This window comes from Trachemys scripta, chromosome 3 (genome assembly GCF_013100865.1).
Source record: "Trachemys scripta elegans isolate TJP31775 chromosome 3, CAS_Tse_1.0, whole genome shotgun sequence".
NCBI classification, from domain to species: Eukaryota; Metazoa; Chordata; order Testudines; family Emydidae; genus Trachemys; species Trachemys scripta.
In genome coordinates this window covers 160,410,774-160,433,887 of record NC_048300.1, presented here as the reverse complement: position 1 = coordinate 160,433,887, position 23,114 = coordinate 160,410,774, and the positions used below count along the sequence as shown (strand labels likewise).

Sequence of the window (23,114 nt, the reverse complement as noted above, 5' to 3'; positions counted from 1 at the left end):
AGTGGATCTCCTGTGGATCAATAGATTCGTAGGAAAACTTCTAGAGCACAGATTTATTTAAAACACTATATGAATCATACAAATATTTTCAAACAAACCTTATGTCAGGACTGAGATCCCCACTTTGAACTTTAGGGTACAAATGTAGGGGCCTGCGTGAAAAACTTCTAAGCTTAACTACCAGCTTAGCTCTGGTTCGGCTGCCACCATCAATGGATTCCCTCCCTGGGAAGCCTTGAAAAAACCTTCACCAAATCCCTGGTGAAAACAAACCCAAAACCCCTTGGATTTAAAACAAGGGGAAATTAACCATTCCCCTCCTCCCTCCCACCAACTCCTGGTGAATCAGTTCCACCCCCCCTGGGATCTACAACAGGGAGAAATTAACCATCCCCCCTCCTTCCTCCCACCAACTCCTGGTGAATCAAGATCCAAAACCCCTTTGGATCTAAAACAAGGAAAAATCAATCAGGTTCTTAAAAAGAAGGTTTTTAATTAAAGAAAAAGGTAAAAATCATCTCTGTAAAATCAGTATGGAAATTAACCTTACAGGGTAATCAAACTTAAAGAGCTCAGAGGACTCCCCTCTAGTCTCAGGTTCAAAGTACAGCAAACAAAGATAAACACTCTAGTAAAAGGTACATTTACAAGTTGAGAAAAACAAAGGAAAACTAACACGCCTTGCCTGGCTATTTACTTACAAGTTTGAAATAGGAGAGGCTTGTTTAGAAAGATGTGGAGAACCTGGATTGATGTCTGGTCCCTCTCATTCCCGGAGACGAACACACTCCCAAACAAAGAACACAAACAAAAGCCTTCCCCCCCCAAGATTTGAAAGTATCTTGTCCCCTTATTGGTCCTTTAGGTCAGATGCCAGCCAGGTTACCTGAGCTTCTTAACCCTTTACAGGGAAAAGGATTTTGGAGTCTCTGGCCAGGAGGGATTTATAGTACTGTACACAGGACAGCTATGACCCTTCCCTTTATAGTTATGACACCTTACATACCTTTTTGTTACTGTGGGTAGTATATGTAATAATATAGTACTAAGCAGACCTGTTTGCCTTCAGTTTTTGGAAAACTTATTTTAGGTATATCTGTTTCTTAGGTAGACAGGTTGGTGCTATATGCAATGTATATGCTTCAGAAAGATGAATAAGTACTTTGCCACAATTTTCTATGTTAAATGAAAGCATAGATTTGCTAAGAGAATGAATATATTCTGTATCTTGGTAATATATCTAATTTTCTTCTAATGATTGGTTACCAGCTAGAAGGCGTAACTCAAAGTATGGTAGCTGTACAGTGGCATTGGACTGAAATTTTTGTAAACTAATTTGAAGTATTAATCATTATCTCTAGCTGAAACCTCTACCCCGATATAATGCGGCCCGATATAACATGAATTCGGATATAACGCGGTAAAGCAGTGCTCTGGGGGCGCAGGGCTGCGCGCTCCGGTGGATCAAAGTAAGTTCGATATAACGCGGTTTCACCTATAATGCAGTAAGATTTTTTGGCTCCCGAGGACAGCATTATATCGGGGTAGAGGTGTATTACAGAACCATCTTGTTTGCACCGTCTCTTGTTCAGGCACCACATTGGTGATTTTACACTTGTATCTTAACAAATGGTTATTTGTTAAGATACAAGTGTAAGGGGGTTCCAAGGCTCTAGCCCTCCTTTTATAATAGATTCTAAATTTTCCCCCAAGAAATATTTTTTTGTCCATTTAAGTGATATGTTAACATATTTGGATGGAGCCATTGGAGCATTTGCTTATGCCTCAGAGAAGGGCAGATGGCAGAAAGTGTTTGTGCAGTGTATAGTGGTTGCCTTCCCTGATGCCAAAGTGCATCACTTGTGATATGCCTGAACATCACTGTCCTTGGAATCATGGGACATGTAATCTGTTCAGAGTTCTTATTTCCTGCAACATGCAGCAGGCCTGCAAACTAGTGTCTTAATCCTGATTTACTTTGTGTTTTTAGTGGAATCTCTTATAACTTAGTTTCTGTGGGAAAAAGTTTTTCATATTTTTGACTTTGTTTTCTTGTTCTTCCTTTTTTAAATCTCTAGCCAACAAGAACATTAGTCATGACAAGCATGTCCTCTGAGTAAGTACTAGATATTTTTGTGTCTTTCTATTCAGTGTAAATTTTGAACTTGTTTATAGTCTTGGCTTTCACATACTGAATTAAATTTATTTGTAGGTTATCCATGAAGTATATTTCCTTCTGTTGAGTGGCATGCATATGCTTAAATACATGGTGTTATTTTGTAGACTAGAGCAGGAGTTCTCAACCTGGGGTACACAGAGGTCTTCCAGGGGGTACATCAGCTCATCTATACATTTGTGTAGATTTACAACAGGCTACATAAAAAAGTACTAGCGAAGCCAGTACAAACTAAAATTTCACTCAGACAGTGACTTGTTTATACTGTTCTATATAATCTACTATACACTGAAATGTAAGTACAGTATTTATATTCCAGTTCATTTATTTTCAAATTATCAGGTAAAAATGAGAAAATAAGCAATTTTTCAGTAATGGTGTGCTGTGACACTTTTGTATTTTTATGTCTGATTTTGTAAGCAAGTAATTTTTAAGTGAGGTGAAACTTGGGGTACAATAGGCAAATCAGACTCCTGAATGGGGTGCAGTAGTCTGGAAAGGTTGTGAGCCACTGGACTAGAGTACATGTTATGGTTGTCCTACACAGCAATTAAAGGTAATAAAACTACAGTATAGTACATACATATTTGTGGAAGAGTTGGTATATTTCTGGTACACTCTTTTTATTCTCCTTAAACTCTTACAAAATAAAGATCATCCAACAAAAACACAGTCCCATATTTTATGTTAAATTCCTTTGAAAAAAAATAACAAGTTATTTGTGCCACCCACATGTCTGTTTCAGGTTTGAAAACATTTGATAAACCATGATGGTTATATAAAGATGACTACTTTAAAATGCATTTGTCTAAAGCATTTCTTTAAAGATAGCTACTAACCGTGTTTCTGTCAATTTTTCCACTTTCATTATAAAATAATAGTTCAGGAAGGAGAAAAACTTAAAATATAGTTTTAGTTTTATCTTCTTTATGCCTCATGAAACTCGACACTAACACCCATCCATTTTAGAGCATCAGTGCACTTCACAAGCCTTACATTTAACTGCATGTCATAACTATAAAGGGAAAGGTAACAGCCCTCCTGTGTACAGTACTATAAAATCCCTCCTGGCCAGAGACTCCAAAATCCTTTTACCTGTAAAGGGTTAAGAAGCTCAGGTAACCTGGCTGACACCTGACCCAAAGGACCCATAAGGGGACAAGATACTTTCAAATCTTGGTGAGGGGAAGGCTTTTGTTTGTGCTCTTTGTTTTGGGGGTTGTTTGCTCTTGGGACTGAGAGGGACCAGACATTAATCCAGGTTCTCCAAATCTTTCTGAACAAGTCTCTCATATTTCCAACTTGTAAGTAAACAGCCAGGCAAGTCATGTTAGTTTTTATCTTTGTTTTCTCAACTTGTAAATGTGCCTTTTTGCTAGAGTGTTTATCTCTGTTTGCTGTAACTTTGAACCTAAGGCTAGAGGGGATTCCTCTGGACTCTTTAAGTTTGATTACCCTGTAAAGTTATTTTCCATCCTGATTTTACAGAGATGATTTTTACCTTTTTCTTTAATTAAAAGCCTTCTTTTTAAGAACCTGATTGATTTTTCCTTGTTTTAAGATCCAAGGGGTTTGGATCTGTATTCACCAGGGAATTGGTGAAGAGTCTCTCAAGGATACCCAGGGAAGGGAATTAGCACTTTGGGAGTGGTGGCAGCGGACCAGATCTAAGCTGGTAGTTAAGCTTAGAAGTTTTCATGCAGGCCCCCATATTTGTACCCTAAAGTTCAGAGTGGGGAAGCAGCCTTGACACTGCACAACACAACATCCCCTATAAGGTAGGTAAATATGATCACCATGTTACGGATGAGACAAATGAAGCACAGGGAGGTTGTGATTTGTCCAAAAACACAGGAAGAAGTCATGGCAGAGCTGGAAAAACAACCCAGATCTCATGGCCATATTGCTAAGCCTTCCTTTCTCATATTAAATGTAATCTTCTTGCATTGATCCTCCTTGTGTAGCTATCCCACAGTTCCCACAGTCTCCGCTACCCATTGGAATTCTGGGTTAAGCTCCCAATGCCTGATGGGGCAAAAATATTGTTACGGGTGGTTTCGGGTACATGTCATCAGTTGCCCCTCCCTCCGTGAAAGCAACAGCAGACAATCGTTTTGCGCCTTTTTTCCTGGGTTACCCATGCAGATGCCATACCACGGCAAGTATGGAGCCTGCTCAGCTCACCATCACCGTTGCTGTTGTGAACATAGTAAACACCTCGCGCATTATCCTGGAGTATATGCAGAACCGGACTAAGAGACGCCACCACGAGGAGGATTTTGATGAGGACATTGGCACAAACATTCCTGAATGCACGGGCTGTGGCAATTAGGACATCATGGCGGCACTGGGGCTGGTTGATACAGTGGAACGCTGATTCTGGGCCAGGCAAACAAGCACAGACTAGTGGGACCGCATAGTGTTGCAGGTATGGGATGATTCACAGTGGCTGTGAAACTTTCGCATGTGTAAGTCCGCTTTCCTGGAACTCTGTGAGTTGCTTTCCCCAACCCTGAAGCGCAGAAATACCAAGATGAGAGCTGCCCTGATAGTTGAGAAGCGAGTGGCGATAGCCTTGTGGAAGCTTGCAATGCCTGACTGCTACCGGTCAGTCGGGAATCAATTTGGAGTGGGCAAGTTTACTGTGGGGGTTGCTGTGATCCAAGTAGCCAATGCAATCATTGACGTTCTGTTATCAAGGGTAGTGACTCTGGGAAATGTGCAGGTCATACTGGATGGCTTTGCTGCAATGGGATTCCCTAATTGTGGTGGGGCAATAGACGGAACGCATGTCCCCATCTTGGCACCAGAGCACCTTGCCAACCAGTACATAAACTGCAAGGAGTACTTCTCAATGGTGCTGCAAGCACTGGTGGATCACAAGGGACGTTTCACCAACATCAACATGGGATGGCCAGGAAAGGTGCATGATGCTCACATATTTAGGAAATCTGGGCTCTTCGAGCAGCTGCAAGAAGGGACTTACTTCCCAGACCAGAAAATTACCACTGGGGATGTTGAAATGCCAATAGTTATCCTTGGGGACCCAGCCTACCCCTTGCTCCCATGGCTCATGAAGCCTTATGCAGGAAGCCTGGACAGTAGTAAGGAGCAGTTCAACTGTAGGCTGAGCAAGTGCAGAATGGTGGTAGAATGTGCCTTTGGACGTTTAAAAGCTCACTGGCGCTGTTTGCTGAGTAGGTCAGACCTCAGTGCAAACAACATTCCCATTGTTATTGCTGCTTGCTGTATGCTCCATAATATCTGTGAGAGTAAGGGGGAGACGTTTATGGCGGGGTGGGAGATTGAGGCAAATCAGCTGGCGTTCGATTTTTGAGCAGCCAGACACCAGGGCGATTAGAAGAGCACAGCAAGGCCCGCTGCGCATCAGAGAGGCTTTGAAAACCAGTTTCATGACTGGCCAGGCTTCAGTGTGACAGTTGTGCATGTTCCTCCTTGATGCCAACCCGCCCCTTTTGTTGATTTAATTCCCTGTAAGCCAACCACCCTCCCCCCTTTGAAATAAAGTAACTATTGTTTTGAAACCATGCATTCTTTCTTTATTAATTTAAAAAAAAAAAAGAGAGAGAGATAACGTACAAGGTAGCCCGGGTCGGGTGGGGGAGGAGGGAAGGACAAGGCCACATTGTTTATTGTAGTCACACTAACAATCAAACTGTTTGAATGACAGCCTTCTGTTGCTTGGGCCATCCTCTGAAGTGGAGTGGCTGAGTGCCTGGAGCCTCCCACTCCTCCTTCCCCCCTGCATTCTTGGGCATCTGGGTGAGGTGGATATGGAACTTGGGGAGGAGGGCATGCGGTTATACAGTGGATGCAGCGGGGGTCTGTGCTCTTGTTGACTTTCCTGCAGCTCAAACAAATGCTTCAGCATGTCCATTTGATCCCTTATTAGCCTCAGCATCGCCTCCTGCTTCCGCTCTTCACGCTCACTTAATTCTTTCCTGGCCTCTGCCACTGAATGCCTCCATGCATTAAGCTGTGCCCTATCAGTGCGGGAGGACTGCATGAGCTCAGCAAACATGTCATCGCGAGTGTGGGGTTTTTTGCCTTCTAATCTGCAATAACCTCAGGGATGGAGATGATAGAGGGAGCGTAGAAACATTTGAACCTCGGGGTAGATAAAAAGGGAGAGTAAACTTTAAGATGATACATTTCTGAGAACAAAAGGGAGACTCTTTCACAGTGAATCAAGCAATTCACAGCAGACAGCACATGTGCTTTAGATACAAGGTCACATTTTGCCTTTTATATTGAGCGCCTGCTGGTATGGTGACACATCACACACACACGACTGGTCAACAGAATTTGGTTTCCAGGCAGCCATGGTAAGCCAAAGGGAACGCGGGTTTGGCTTCTAACGCCTTCATAACATGTGGGAATATTTGCAAACTGCAGTGCCCTCCTTTCCCAGAGCAAACAATGGGTTGGGTTTCACATTTAAAAGGAGGGGCTGTGGTTTTTGGGTGGATGTGCAGCACACACCGACCACCGACCCCCGACCCCACCGTGTGGCTATTCTCTGGGATGATCCCTTCTCCCTTTCCCCCCCACCGCATGGCTATTCTCTGGGATGATCCCTTTTAGCCAAGCGCAAATAGCGCAGCATGAACGGGGTCCTTTTACTGTTCCCTTACAAAAATTCCCCTATTTCAACCAGGTGACCATGAACGATATCATTCTACTGAGGCTAACACAGAAAGATAAAGACCGAATGTTGCTTGAATGCGATCAAAACCCAGGACCATTCGCTGCCATGCTTTGTGCTGCAATGATTCCAGAATACTTGCTATTGGCTTGGCGTGGTAAAGTGTCCTACTGTGGAGGACGAAATAAGGCAGCCCTCCCCAGAAACCTTCTGCAAAGGCTTTCAGAGTACCTCCAGGAGAGCTTTATGGAAATGTCCCTGAGGGATTCCCGCTCCATCACCAGACATATGAACAGACCTTTCCAGTAGCTGTACTGGCCGTGAATGCATCCCAGTTCTTCAGGGCAAATCAAACATTAAACACTATTGCTTTTAAACCCTGTACTGTAGTTACAAATGTGCACTCACCAGAGGTGCCTTCTCCAGCTTCAGGGTCGGGGATCCCGCCTTGGGAGGGTATTGGTTCCAGGGTGATGAAAAGTTCCTGGCTGCCGGGGAGAACGGATTCACCACTTGCCTGCTGTGCATTCTCCTCCTCTGCAAAATCCTCCTCCCTGTTGCGTGAGACTCCCCTCTTGCAGGTGTCCACGGACAATGGTGGGATAGTGGTAGGGTCTCCACCTAGAATGCCATGCAGCTGGTCATAGAAGCGGCATGTATGGGGCTCTGACCCAGAGTGACGGTTTGCCTCCTTTGTCTTTTGGTAGGCTTGCTTGAACTCCTTAACTTTCACGCGACACTGCTGTGTGTCTCTGTTGTAGCCTCTGTCCAACATGCCCTGTGAGATTTTTGGCAAATATATTTGCATTTCTTCTTTTTGATTGGAGTTCGGCCTGCACAGATGCTTCTCCCCATACAGCAATCAGTTCCAGCGTCTCCCTTTCGGTCCATGCTGGAGCTTGTTTGCGATTCTGGGGGGACTTCATGGTCACCTATGCTGCTGAGTTCGCCATGCTGACCAATCAGGAAACGAAATTCAAAAGTTCCCAGGGCTTTTCCTGTGCACTTGGCTAGTGCATCGGAGTTCAAAGCGCTGTCGAGAGCGGTCACAATGGAGCACTCTGGGATAGCTCCCGGAGGCCAATACCATCAATTTGCGTCCGCACTACCCCAAATTTGACCCATCAAGGTCGTTTTTAGCGCTACTCCCCTCGAAGGGGAGGAGTACAAAAGTCAATTTTAAGAGCCCTTTAGGTCGACGGAACAGGGTTGGTTGTGTGGACACAATCATTTTTACATCGACCTAACACGGCTAAATTTGTCCTAACCCCATAGTGCAGACCAGGCCTTAGTTTATGTTATGGTATGTTATATGGCTAATGGTAAACAAATTTGTCCCTCAAAAGTCTGCTTTCTACTTTGAGGTCTGTGCTTTGAGCTGACTGCATTCAGAGTACAGAGAGCACATTATAGGTTGTGTTCCCCAGTCTATGGGTGGGGCGGACTACCTCTGGAAAGAGGAGGAAATGCATCCCTCTAGGAGAGAAGCCATCTGCCAAGAGCCTGTTCTGCCTGAGTAGGAGCTAGGGCTATAGAAATGGGTCAGTGGAATTTAAGTAAATATAGAGGTGTGAGATGAGTGGGTGTCTTGACATTGTTTTCCTCATATAAGAGCATAGCATCACCACCCACTGGCCCACAGCAATACCTAGCCATATTGTGCTTCACGGAATTGCAAACCCGTAAATCTGTATCAGTAGGTTTGTAGTTTATTGAATTGTGAATTGGCTAGTTTCTATTGTAAACTAGATATTAGAGCTATTTCAGTTCAGATTCGTATTGTAGGACCTTTCCTCTCATTCCAGAGCATATCTCATATAGACCCCCCCCCCCAAAAAAAAAGCCAAGATAAACTTTGGGAGGAGTGTGTAAAACATATCCCCTGAGCATATAGTCCAGGTAGGGTCCGCATCCCTGTGAGTTCAAAGTTGCCATGACCATCACACACAATCTCTGTCTAACTAAAACACTCTGCAGGATAAAGGAAGCATAAATATATCCAGTGACAAATAGGTAAGGCTAAGATGATCACAAATGAGGGTCTAAAGTTAGACTCCTATGTCTATATTCAGGCAGTTAAATAAGTTAAAAAGATCTCTGCACTTGGCATCTCTTTCAGTGGGAAGTCAATTTGCTAAGCTATTTGTTTTCTTTAAATCTCATTTTAAAAGCTGTTGCTGTCTCTATAAAGAATCCTTTTAGGATCTTCTTGGAGTTCTGTGCACTCTTTGTTTTAGCCAGTTTATTTTAGGAGCTTTTTTATTGAGTTACTTTCTGTAGAGAGAAATGTAGACGGAATGAAAAAGTGCCCCACAGGCTATAGGAGATGTCCTGAACATGCTTACAAGATGGCATTGATTGACAGATGAACTCAGCCTATTTTTCCTGAGAGGATCAGCACTGGACTAGATGGGTGAATCTGCTCCAGGCAGTTTCTTAATTACTTGATCTTGAGTAGAGATGTTTCTGAGCTTCCTCTCAAGCTCCCAGAAGTCAGGTGTGTGGACAGAAAAGACATTGGAATCAAGCTTTTGGTTACAGTACTGCAGCAGTAAATTGTTCTCATACATCATCTTTCGTCCAGGGATACCAAAATCTCAGTGATCACATGATGTATTTATGTACTTCAATGTTCACATTAATAGGTAATATATATAGAACTCTAGTTACAGTCGACATTCACTATTTTACATGGAAATTGTATCTGGTGGCAATAACTTGTAGGACTAGTGAGCTTCATGCTCTGGTGATTGAATCAACATACAGTAATTTTTATGATGGTATTGAGGTGTCTAGTCAGTAGGGACAAAACTTTAAAATTAGGCATTTGAGTTTGGGACACCTAGTTTAATATTTAGGCTAAGTGCAGGGTGGATTTGATGTAAATCAAATTAATTTAAATCATGATTTAAATCACTAGTCAGGAAGACTTGATTTAATCATGGGTTTCTACATAAAAGTACATTCTTGTTGGTTGTTATAACCTTAATACATATTCTTCACTTTTAGAAGGTAGACACTATACATTTTTAAACTGTTTTATTTTGAAAACATTTCAGATTAGTTTTACAGCTATATCAGAAAATGAATGATTATTTGGTTATTTCATTTACCAAAGGTAATTGAAGCAGATATTTATGAAGTCATTGGGAGGTGAACTAGCTCCAATTCAACAGGTTAATCATTAATATTTTCTTGCCATGCTGTATTAGGAGGAGAACATCACCAGATAGACATTTAAATTGTTTTATTTAACTAAAACAAAAATGTTAAGTATTCTGGATTTTTTTCTTCAACAGCAAACATATAATATTTTAACAAAACAAGCATATGTCCCTCACTTCTCACATTTATGTCCAGACTTCTTGTTCCGATCTATTCCACCCCCACCAATCTTCTATTTATTGAACTTTTTAAAACTTTGGACTTTTAGGGAGAGGTAAGGGGTTGACTCTGTGTACACAAATTGGCAGAGGGACAATAGAGTTGAGGTCTGTTATTTCTGCTCCAGGCTGTTTCTTAATTACTTGATCATTTATTTATTTATTTAAGAACATTTTTGCTGTTAACAAGCATGTTACCTCTGGAGAGACAAATCCACAGTTTGAGAACTGTAAAACTAAGCATCTCTGATGGTATCTTTTAGACTTAGCACTGAGTCCCATTGGGTAGATAGAAAGATTAACCTAAATAATCTATACAGAAGCCTCTGGAACCCCATAGGATTGGGTCCCTAATCCATGAACTATTGGAATTCATTTACAAAACTTTTCTTAAACATTACATGAATATATTCTCATACTATAGAATTAGAATTTATAATCCCTATCCCATTATGAGAGATCTTTGAACTATAATGTATCTTAATTAAAACTATCTTTAGATAGTTTTTTCCCTCAAAAAGCATTTTATCAAAAAAATCTGATTTTAAATAAAAAAAAATCCTTTTTTTTTTTAATTAAAAAAAAAAAAAGATTTTTATCCACCCTGGCTAAATGTGGCCTGATGTTCGGGGGTGCTTAACAACTGGAATTTCCCTGTAAAATCTGTTAAGTAAAAGTTTTGACTGAATTTTTACATTTATGCATATACCCTAATAGTTACTGTATATAAAGTAAACATTTAATATTGAGTTCTACTGATTTTGGATTCCCCACCTCCCCCTTCTGTGTTTTGGCAGGAAGCAGTGTGCAATAATTCAGGTGGTGAATAAACTCGGAGGCTTTTTGTTTTCGGATGATGTATGTGAAACGACTACTCACGTGGTTACAGGGAGTCCTCGTCGCACCTTGAATGTAATGCTGGGAATTGCCCGGGGCTGCTGGATTGTGTGTGACGAATGGGTAAGAGATACATCTAAATTTTACAATAAAGTAAATCAGATTTGTTTGTTCAGCATTAGCTAAGATATAACATCCCTATCAAAATCTTGCCATAAGCAATGGCATCTTCATTATTCTTTTGCATTAAATAGAATTCTGTTCTGAAACAAGTAGCTCTATTTTTGCAAATATTGAATACACAAGGATTGTCATAAGTGGGTTTTTTTTGAGTACTTCTTTAAAATGATATTGAAACATCTGTTAAGGGAATCTATTTTTAGATAAAACAGTTTCTTCCTTTTTATGATCTACAAAAAGGAAGACAAGAAGATTGGAAAACATGCTTTATGAAAACCTTGCATACAAGCAACTATGAAGATGTGCATCATGATTGCTTTGAATATGTTTTCTTGGTCAATTTCTTGTATTCTTTTATATATTAGTTTAAGATGTAATAGTTGGTATTATTTCAAGTATATCAATCATGTTGTTGCCTTATAACCAAGAATAGAGGGCCAATGTCATAGGGCCAGATTTCTAAAGGTAATTAGGCACCTAAAGCAGCAGATAGGAACTTAGTGGGATTTTCAAAGGTACCTAGGTGTCTAACTTCCATGAAATCAATGGGAGTTAGGTGTGTAGGTGTTTGAAAATCCTACTAAGCCAGTGGCTTTCAACATTTCTAGACTGCTGTACCCTGTTCAGGAATCTGCTTTGTCTTTCATACCCCAAGTTTCACCTTACTTAAAAACTATTTGCTTACAAAATTAGAGCTAAAAATACAAAAGTGTCACAGCACACTATTACTGAAAAATTACTTACTTTCTCATTTTTACCATATAATTCTAAAATAAATCAATTGGAATATAAATATTGTACTTACATTTAGTGTATAGTATATCGAGCGGTATGAAATTTTAATTTGTTCTGATTTTACTAGGGTTTTTTATGTAGCCTGTTGTAAAACTAAGCAAATATATCTATATGAGTTGATGTACCCACTGGAAGACTTCTGTGTACCCCCCTGGTTACGTGTACCCCTGGTTGAGAACCACTGCACTAGGCAACTAGCTGATATTTTAGGTGCCTAATACTTTAAAAAATCTGGCCCATAATCATAGGTGCTGGAACTTGGGGTGCTGCCGCACTCCTGGCTTGAAGTGGTTTCCATTACCTATTGGGTTTACAGTTTGGTTCAGTGGGGTCTAAGCACCATCCACTATAAAACTTGTTCCAGCACCCCTACCCATAGTCTTGTATCATTTAATACTTCACATAAAGATATCTTCTTAACAGTATATCTCTATAGGGTGCTACTTTCTTTAAAAGATGCAATGAACATGAAAATTATATCTTTCCATCCAAAAATTGCTTCAAATAACTAAGATTATAGACAAATCTTAGTAATTTTTTTCCTGTTCTTTGTGTAGTTGACAATATTTGGGTAGAGTCAATTTCTCTGTTTTGTCGAATGTCAGTTGCACTTCTCTCATGACTATCATGATGTCATTGATCACATATAATGTTCTATGTCAAGAGCTCCAACAGAGCATTAACTAGGAGCAAAGCCAAAAGTATCGCTTGATTAGGAATAATCCAAATAGGATCATATTAAGATCAACACTTTTACCCGCTGGGCCAACTTTATCCATGCTATAATGCCAATGAAGTGAATGGAATAGATCAGGGATTAATTTGTTCCTTTTAAGTATTCTTGGATCAAATCTTTAAGCTGTCTTCACTCTTTTTTTTTTTTTAATAATGAGTTGATGTGTGGGCAACACTCACTGAAGTAAGTAGGAGTTGTGGATGAGTAGGATATAGGCAAGTCTGATAGATGCTATGGAGTCATGGAATAAATATGCAAAGACTATTGTATTAAGTTTATGTTATATGTATCTTTGCGGGCTTGCTAGTGATTGTATTCCTGCCTAATGGGTCAGATAACAGATGCTTCCTGCAGGAACTAATCCCCAATACTTAAACAATGCAGGTAACAAGTCTTTTTGAAGTTTTGCCCCCTTGGGAAAAGAGCACACAGATGGGTTGACACTTAGTTCAAAGGCTTTGGCAGACAAAGGACTTGAAAATAACAGCCTTGATCTGGAGAGAGGGTCATGGGCACAATCTGAAAACTGACATGCATAAAACTCAGTGCAGCAGAACTAGACTTTGAGGGAGGATCTGAAGTATTTTAGAACCTACTAGCTGACCACCTTGTAAGCTAGCCTGTGTATAAGCTGTTTATTCTTTTTAAGATACATTTACTCTAATATTTTTTGTTTTGAATAAATAGTACTTTGTTTTATGAAAACTGCCCGGCCACTGGTTAACCCTGCCATTGCCCTAGAGAGAATAATGAACTGAGTTCAACAGAGATGAAATGAGGTCACATCTGCTGAGGCGAACACAATGAATTGCAGGAGTCTGCAGCCTGAGACTGTGGTCTGAAGTGAGAGAATCACGGGATTCTATCCTGAGAAAGTGTCAGGCCTTCAGCTGCCCCCTAACTTGGGTGGCTTCGAGGAAGCCACAAGAGGGTCAGAGGTACAGGTAACTCAGGAATTTAAACTGTAAGGATAACAGGCTTTGGTTTAATATTAATAAGTAATTTATTTAATATTTAGAGTCCTTTAACTGTGCATATTATAATATCATTTTGCTTTAACTGTCATCCAATCACTAAAAAAGATTTTGGGGTGGCAGATCTGTTAACATTCAGTGCCAATGGTCACTAGGAACTCTCCATATCAAAGGTTTCATAAACACTGTTTTCTAACAGATGTGAATAAAGTATTTTATCTGTCACTAAGACCTTGAAATGAATTATTTCAAAAAAAGGAAAAGTCTAGTTAAAGGGTACCTCTTATCCAACAGGGCATTTTTGTCTCATTTCTAATTTTGTCATCAGTATCAATTTGCTATCCTTTCACCCAAATTATTCATGACTCAACACCCTTATCAGAGGAGAGGAAATAGTTGAAGCCATACACATTTATATGAAAGTTCATCTGTCTTCCATGACCACAAGGAATACTGTAGAAAATTAGTTAGAGGAAATTCAGTAATGCAGAACATAGTCTGTCTTTTCCGATAATGCTAAAATAATGAATCCATAAACTGCTTTAACTTAAATCTTAATATTACTACTCTCAGCGGTAGAACATTTCGGATTGGACACTGGAAATAATTTATCATTTAGTTTTAGTATATAGAGTTGCTTTAAAAAGAGAATTAATTATAGAGACTTAGTAGTGATATTTAGGTTGCCTAATACTTTCCATTAAAAGGTTCTTTTGACCTTTTTGAGAAGCTTTAACATTTCCATTGTTTGCCACAGGCCTTTGAAATTCAGCAATGGGATTGAGGTTCGGCGAGGGAAGTGCCTTTTCTTTGGAAATTCCATACAAAAATCTATGTTAGAAGAACAGTATTTAGGTTTCAAAATCAAACACACAAATGTTGGGGAATGCCAGATTTACAGTTGGCCAGGCAACCTTAATTCAGTCCCCTTGTGCACATGTATTGAGATACATTCTTTATTTACATGATTGCATACTATTTTTCCCCTACAGGTGGATTTTTTTTGTATGTAATATAGAGAATAGATGCAGTATGGTACATTTTCCACATTGTCCCACCAAAGTGCTTCAACCAGGTTTTGGAGGTTCAATTGATAGTCTAGACCAGGGGTCTCAAACACGCGGCCCATGGGCTGCATGCGGCCCGCGGGGTGATTTTCTGCAGCCCGTGAGCCTCTCTCAGCCCCCCTGCCATCCCCCAGTGTTTACCAGAGTGGCTCCGGCCGGGCGTGCACCGGGAGCAGGGCAGGCTCCGTGCCTGCCTGCGCAGCTCCGGGAAGAGGCTGGAACATGGGGAACGAGGGGTGGAGGGGCTGTGTGTGTCTGTTGCTTCAGGCAGTGCCCCCAGCAGCTCCAATTGGCTGGGAACGGGGAACCGTGGCCAATGGGAGCTGCTGCGGCGGTGCCTGAAGCAACACACAGCCCCTCTGCCCCCCCTTCCCCATGTTCCAGCCTCTTCCTGGAGCGGGGCAGGGCAGGCAGCCAGGCAGGGAGGGAGCCTGCCCTGCTCCCTGCCGGGCCAGATCCTGACCCCCCGAAGCCCTCCTGGAGCCAAACCCCCTGCCCTGAGCCCCCTGCCACATCCTGCACCCCGACCCCCTGCCATACCTGCACCCCTCCTGCACCCTGACCCCCTGCCTCACCCCGCACCACTCCTGCATCCCAACCCACTACCCTGAGTCCCATACCACACCCCTCCTGTCCCCCGGCCCCCTGCTGTACCTTGACCCCTGCCCTGAGCCCCCTGCCGCACCCTGCACCCCGACCCCCTGCCGTGAACCGCCTGCCGCACCCCGCACTCCTCTTGCACCCCAACCCTCTGCCCTGAGCCCCCGCTGCACCCTGACCCCTTGCTGTACCCCTCACCCCTCCTGCACCTCACAGCCCAACTCCCTGCCCTGAGCCCCCACCACACCCCACACCTCTCCTGCACCCCCTGGGGGCAGGGAGGGGGCAGAGTTGGGGTGGGGATTTCGGGGAAGGGGTTGGAATGGGGGCAGGGAAGAGGCGGGGCAGGGGCGGGGCCTCATGGAAGAGGTGGAGTGGCGGGGCCGAGGGCGGCAGGGGTGGGAGGTGTCAGTAATGCAGCCCTCAGGCCAATGTACTAGTCCTCATGTGGCCCTCTTGGTCATTTGAGTTTGAGACCCCTGGTCTAGACTCACTAACTTACTTAATCATTGATTACTAGTAAAAATGCCAATGATACTGATGCTTTGTGTGATATGGATTGTTCCCCACTAGGAACTGAAACCACAAATTTACTGTACATAGATCAGTGTTATTTTGTTTCAAATTCTAGAATATAATTATTTAATATAGTTCTCTTTGCCAGAAGCTGGGAATGGGTGACAAGGGATGAATCACTTGATTATTACCTGTTTTGTTCATTCCCTCTGGAGCACCTGGTATTGGCCACTGTCGGAAGACAGGATACTGGGCTAGATGGACCTTTAGTCTGACCCAATATGGCTCTTTTTAAGTTCTTCAGTAAATTACTTATGGTCATTTAAGTATGTTGCATAATGACAGATGGTTAGAAGACATCATTTCCTCATACATCACCCTGAACTCAAGACATGTCTTTAAGCAGCATTTCCATGTGGGCTTTTGTGTGTTACTGCTTAACAATGCTATAATACAACATGACAGTAATAAAGCAGTAAATAATAAGTAATAAATGAAGCTGTACAAACTAATGAATGGCATAACTAGTGCTTAAGCAGTGAATTTTTTTCTGGGGCAAAACTCTTGACATGAAAAACATGCACTAAAAATCCCTTTCATGCTAGGTTGGGAAGATTTCAGGAACAGGAAGTACTGAAGTGCCAAAGGTTTTGTGCAACAGATGGATCATATTTGCTCTAATCATAATCAAAGAAATTATCTTAGGCCAGATACTCAGATACAGGAAACACACTTGAAATACGTGTTGCTTTACCATACTTTGTAAGTTAAATCTTCTACTATACTTGAAAATATTACGAACTTTTCTCTTTTAGTATAATTTAAACACTTCAAATATATTCTGTAATTGTGCAATTTTCTTTAGTTTTTATGTTTTTATGTATAAGAAATTTTGAGTTATCGCTAGCAGGTCAAAAGAAACTAGTTAACTCAAAGATACTAATATTTAATTATCCCTTTCATTTTATACTGTTATAATTACTTGGACTAATGTCTCTATGTCAGTTGTCTGTACAGAAACTATTTGGAAGTAGCTTATTTTGTTGTATTTTCTGAATATTGTTTTGAAAACATTGGATGAAATCCTGACTCTATTAAATTCAGTGGAAAAACTCCCATTGACTTAGCAGAGATAGGATCTGGCCTACTGTGTTTATGAAAACTTTGAATGTTTCAGTGACAGATAAGTTATTTACCTCTGTGACCTGTTCATGGACTCTGTATCTAATTTTCTGTTAAAGTAGGAAACTAGATACTGTGGCTTTGCACTCCAGTCCAGAACCATGATAGACAGATGAGCTATAATCCATCTTGTATTCAGATAAACAAATTTAGTGTCTAAACTAAATTGTGTAAATACTGCAAGGATTGATTTAGGGCTTAACTGTAAAATTGGATTTCATTTTACAAACCAATTACCCAAACCTAACAAATTTTTTAGATTTATCTATTAATCTACTTAATTGGTTGCCATTTACTCTTGGTCAAAATACCTTTGTAGTTACAGCATTGACATGCTGCACACATTGTAGTGCATGGTACATCTGTTTCTGCTGGGTATTATCTATAGAGGAACTAATTCTCATTTAATATATCTGAAATGTCTAAGGCCTTGTCTACACTACGAGAGTAGTTCGATTTTACTTAAATCGAATTTTTGGAATCGATATTGCAAAGTCGAACGTGTGTGTCCACACTAAGGACAGTAATTCGACTTTGTGAGTCCACACTAACGGGGAAAGCGTCGACATTGGAAGCGGTGCACTGAGGGCAGCTATCCCACAGTTCCCGGAGTCCCCGCCGCCCATTGGAATTCTGGGTGGAGCCGCAAATGCCTTCTGGGTAAAAAAAAAAGGGGCCAGGGTGCTTTTGGGTAACTGTCATCATCCGTCCATCACTCCCGCCCTCCCTCCCTCCCTGAAAGCGCCGGCGGGAAATCATTTCGCGCACTTTTCCAGTCATTGACAGCGCGGACGCCACAGCACTGTGAGCATGGAGCCCGCTGCAACCATCGCTGCAGTTGTGGCCGCTCTCAACGCCTCGCAGCTTATCATACAGGTTGCCCTGAGGCAGATGCAGAAAAGTCAGGCGAGGAGGCTACGTCAACGCGGTGATGGCCTGAAGTCTGAGAGTAGCACAGACCTCTCAGAAAGCAGGGGACCCAGCGCCAAGGACATCACGGTGGCAATGGGTCATGTTGATGCTGTGAAACGGCGATTCTGGGCACGGGAAACAAGCACTGAGTGGTGGGACCGCATAGTGCTGCAGGTCTGGGATGAATCACAGTGGCTGCGAAACTTCCGCATGCGGAAGGGAACTTTCCTTGAACTTTGTGAGTTGCTGTCCCCTGCCCTGAAGCGCAATGACACCCGGATGCGAGCAGCCCTGACTGTCCAGAAGCGAGTGGCCATAGCCCTCTGGAAGCTTGCAACGCCAGACAGCTACCGGTCAGTCGCGAACCAGTTTGGGGTGGGCAAATCTACCGTGGGGGTTGTTGTGATGCAAGTAGCCAAGGCAATCGTTGATGTACTGCTGCCAAAGGTAGTGACCCTGGGAAACTTGGAGGCGATCATAGATGGCTTCGCAGCGATGGGATTCCCAAACTGCGGTGGGGCCATAGATGGAACTCACATCCCTATCCTGGCACCGGAACACCAGGCCAGCCAGTACATTAACAGAAAGGGCTACTTTTCCATGGTGCTGCAAGCACTGGTGGACCACAGGGGACGTTTTACCAACATCTACGTGGGATGGCCGGGCAAGGTTCATGACGCTCGTGTTTTCAGGAACTCTGGTCTGTTTAGACGGCTGCAGCAAGGTATTTACTTCCCGGACCACAAAATAACTGTTGGGGATGTGGAGATGCCTATAGTCATCCTCGGGGACCCAGCCTACCCGCTAATGCCCTGGCTCATGAAGCCCTATACAGGTGCCCTGGACACTGAAAAAGAACTCTTCAACTACCGGCTGAGCAGGTGCAGAATGGTGGTGGAGTGTGCTTTTGGACGTCTCAAGGGGAGATGGAGAAGCTTGCTGACTCGCTGTGATCTCAGCGAAACCAATATCCCCATTGTTATAGCAGCTTGCTGTGTGCTCCACAATCTCTGTGAGAGCAAGGGGGAGACCTTTATGGCGGGGTGGGAGGTTGAGGAAAATAGCCTGGCTGCTGATTACTCACAGCCAGACAGCCGGGCAATTAGAAGAGACCAGCGGGAAGCGCTGTGCATCCGGGAGGCTTTGAAAGCAAAGTTCCTGAGTGAGCAGGGTAACCTGTGACTTTAAAGTTTGTGTACAGAGAAGCCGAACCTGCCCCCGTTTCTTTACCCAGTTCATGTTGACTATCCTATCCAGTTACATACCCCCTTCACCCCACTTCCAACACACGTTTCAAAATAAAAATAGTTCTACTTTGTTAAAGCACACCGTTTTCTTTAATACTGTTTTCGCGGGAATTTTTTAAAACTGGGACGCAGACTGTGGTGCGGAGCGGGTGTAGTGTAGTCGCGCGAATGCAGCTTCTAAACTCAAGGACTGACAGGCTCCGCTGCGGTGGGATGGTTGTTTCAACGGAGCCTGTCACCCCTCCTGATAGGGACTGTGTGTATGGGGGGTCTATGTGACTTTGTGGCAGGGGGAGGACGGTTACAGATCCCCTGCTGTGTGGCTCTGTGATCCTGCCTAAGGACCACCGCTTAAGATCTCTAACTGCCCTCCCCTGCCACAAAGTCACAGAGCAACCCATCCCCCACCACATAACATGAAAACAACCTCCCAGACTAACCAGGGTAAGTAGTCACTGCATCACTGCACTATGTATGTGCCCTGCTGCTGTGCCTGCCCCCGACTATGTACCCTGCCAAAGGTGACTGTCCTGTCCAATTACCAACCCCCTTTCCCCCCCTCCTCCAAAAGAACATGATGGAAACAGTAGTTAACAGAAACATATTTTTTATTATCAACTACACATGGAACTGGGAAGTGAAACTTGGACGGGGGCTTGTGTCAGGCGGGAAGGAAAGAACTTGTCAAACTTTGGGGAATGAGAGCCTTCTGCTGCTCGAGCTCTCTGCAGGGGTGGAGTGAGAGTTAGCAGGGACTCTGCCGCCTCTCCTTCTGTGCACTTTGGGTGAGGGGAGTATGGGACTTGGTGGCGGGGGAGGGCGGTTAGAGATGGACTGCAGCGGGGCTCTGTCCTCCTGCCTCCGTTCCTGCAGAACATCCACAAGGCGCCGGAGCGTGTCCGTTTGCTCCCTCAGTAGTCCAAGCAGGGTTTGAGTCGCCTGCTGGTCTTCCTGACGCCACCTCTCCTCCCGATCCATGTTGGCTTGGTGCATTCGGGTCAAGTTCTCCCGCCACTGGGTCTGCTGTGCTGCCTGGGCTCTGGAGCAGGCTATAAGCTCTGAGAACATGTCCTCCCGTGTCCTCTTCTTCTTATGCCTAATCCTCCCTAGCCTCTGGGAGTGTGATGACAGGCTAGGTTGTGAGACAGTCGCAGATGGGGCTGTGGGAATGGGAAAAAGGGAGTGAATTCCTCAGAAAGATAAATGTAGTTGTGAACAAAGAACATAGTCTTTCTCTGTGAACAGGACCATGCACAGCACCTATCACATGCGCACTCAGCACAAGGTCGAATTCTCGGCCTTCGCATTCAGTGTCTGGGGTTTTGCAGAGCACATTTGAGAACCGTGTCAGGACAACGGAATTGCTCTTGCACGCAGACATGGTAAGCCGTAGATTCGTGGCAGCTTAAAACTTTAATATTAGCAATGGCCTCATTTCACATTGAAATCAATGTCGGTCCCTGCTGCCAGCAATCCGGCAAGCAGGAAGTCTGCTCCTGTGCCACACCCTCGCGGCTGTCCCCGGGAACGATCCCTTTCGGCTGCCCCTCTCCCGCCTCCACCGCGTGGCTGCAAACCAGCGGTTACAGTTCTGTAAAGGAACGGTAAAGCAGTCCCAACACTAACATTCCCCTACCTCATTCAAAGCAGGTCATCATGAGCGACATCACCCTCATGAGGATCTCTGAGAGCGACAGACAGAGAATGCTCCGGGAAAGCCTCCAAAGACCAGGGCCGTATGCCGCCATGCTGTGCCAAGCAATGATTCCGGAGTACTTGCTAGTCTCGTGGCGCGGCAACGTGTCCTACTACGGAGGACCCAATAAGGCCGCTCTCCCCAAGAACCTAATGCAGCGGATTTCAAATTACCTGCAGGAGAGCTTCCTTGAGATGTCCCAGGAGGATTTCTGCTCCATCCCCGGACATATAGACCGCATCTTACTGTAGTTGCAGTAGCAGGGACTAAACAGTAGAGCGGCTTGGGCAGGACAATCATGCAAAACCGGACATTGCTAGATTTTTTTTCAATAGTTGCACTGCCCATGACTGAACCGTAAAGTTAATCAAACTAATCATGAGAAACCCATTTTTTAAATTGTTAATATTCATGTTCTGTTACAAATAAATGTTTAGATGTTTACAACACTTACTGGATGATCCTTCACCAGATTCTGTGTCCGGGGTAACGGCTGGGGAGGGTTGGTAGGGGATCTCTGTAAGGGTGATGAAGAGATCCTGGCTGTCGGGGAAATCAGCGTTGTGAGCGCTGTCGACTGCCTCGTCCTCCTCATCTCCTTCCTCATCTTCCCCGTCCGCTAACATGTCCGAGGATCCGGCCGTGGACACTATCCCATCCTCAGAGTCCACAGTCAGTGGTGGGGTAGTGGTGGCGGCCGCACCGAGGATGGAATGCAGTGCCTCGTAGAAACGGCATGTCTGGGGATGGGATCCGGAGCGTCCGTTTGCCTCTTTGGTCTTCTGGTAGCCTTGCCTCAGCTCCTTGATTTTCACGCGGCACTGCGTTACATCCCGGCTGTATCCTCTCTCTGCCATGTCTTTAGAGATCTTCTCATAGATCTTTGCATTCCGTCTTTTGGATCGCAGCTCGGAAAGCACGGACTCATCGCCCCACACAGCGATGAGATCCAAGACTTCCCGATCAGTCCATGCTGGGGCCCTCTTTCTATTCTGAGATTGCACTGCCATCAGTGCTGGAGAGCTCTGCATCGTTGCCAGTGCTGCTGAGCTCGCCACGATGTCCAGACAGGAAATGAGATTCAAACTGGCCAGACAGGAAAAGGAATTCAAATTCAAATTTTCCTGGGGCTTTTCCTGTGTGGCAGTTCAGAACATCCGAGCTCTTACTGCTGTCCAGAGCGTCAACAGAGTGGTGCACTGTGGGATAGCTCCTGGAGCTATTAGCGTCGATTTCCATCCACACCTAGCCTAATTCGACATGGCCATGTCGAATTTAGCGCTACTCCCCTCGTCGGGGAGGAGTACAGAAGTCGAATTAAAGAGACCTCTATGTCGAACTAAATACCTTCGCGGTGTGGACGGGTGCAGGGTTAATTCGATGTAACGGCGCTAACTTCGACATAAACGCCTAGTGTAGACCAGGCCTAAGAAAGTGCTGTGTGAAATACTACATTTTTCTCAGCTCAACTGAATTTGAATTGCCAATCATTTTTCAAGAGATATATCTCAGATTAACGATGTCAAATGAAGCTGTAAATCTAAAGCTAACTGATATCTTAATGTTTACGTTTAAGTGATATTTAATAAGAATGGCTTCCTTAATAGATGTTATCCTTTGTTCTACTCTGAGACATTGTCTGAAAAAAATTGCAGCATATGTTCAGGCTAAATACAATACTTCATTATTACGTATTTAGCATGATTTTTAAAAGAATAGACAATGCAAATTATTTGACACAGTAATGACTTCTTTATTTTGGCATTTAATACGTTAACTTTGGATGCTGCAGATCATAATTGTTAATTGTACTAAAAAAACAGTGTTGGACTATCCAACTTCCAAATATTTTTTTTTTTAAGATAAACATTCTTTCTTTGGATTTCTGCAATAACAGACAAGTGTTTTAGACTCCCTTCCCATTTACTAACAAGAATAAAACAGAATTAAGTAGCAGTTTATCCTCTCCAACATCCAGAAAAATTGACTCGCCCAACAATACACAATTTTCCTCCTGCATTGCAGATTTCACCCCACCCTCTGTAGCAATCTATGCAAACAGTTATGGCATGCTCCAAAAGTCAGCAACTCCTTCAGACTGAGAACTGCACATATTATACTTGATGATTAAGAGCCTGCAAAAGTTC

General features: G+C 43.4%; 1 protein-coding gene across 3 annotated transcripts in view; it reads left to right on the top strand.

The window, feature by feature from the left end:
• Positions 1 to 23,114, top strand: part of MCPH1 (microcephalin 1) — a 226,099-nt gene that overhangs the window by 57,366 nt on the left and 145,619 nt on the right. For all 3 annotated transcript variants that reach the window (XM_034766362.1, XM_034766361.1, XM_034766360.1), the window contains 2 exons: positions 2,079 to 2,116; positions 11,023 to 11,185. In XM_034766362.1, the coding sequence (XP_034622253.1) occupies positions 2,079 to 2,116; positions 11,023 to 11,185 (201 nt within the window). The remainder of the gene's footprint in view (positions 1 to 2,078; positions 2,117 to 11,022; positions 11,186 to 23,114) is intronic.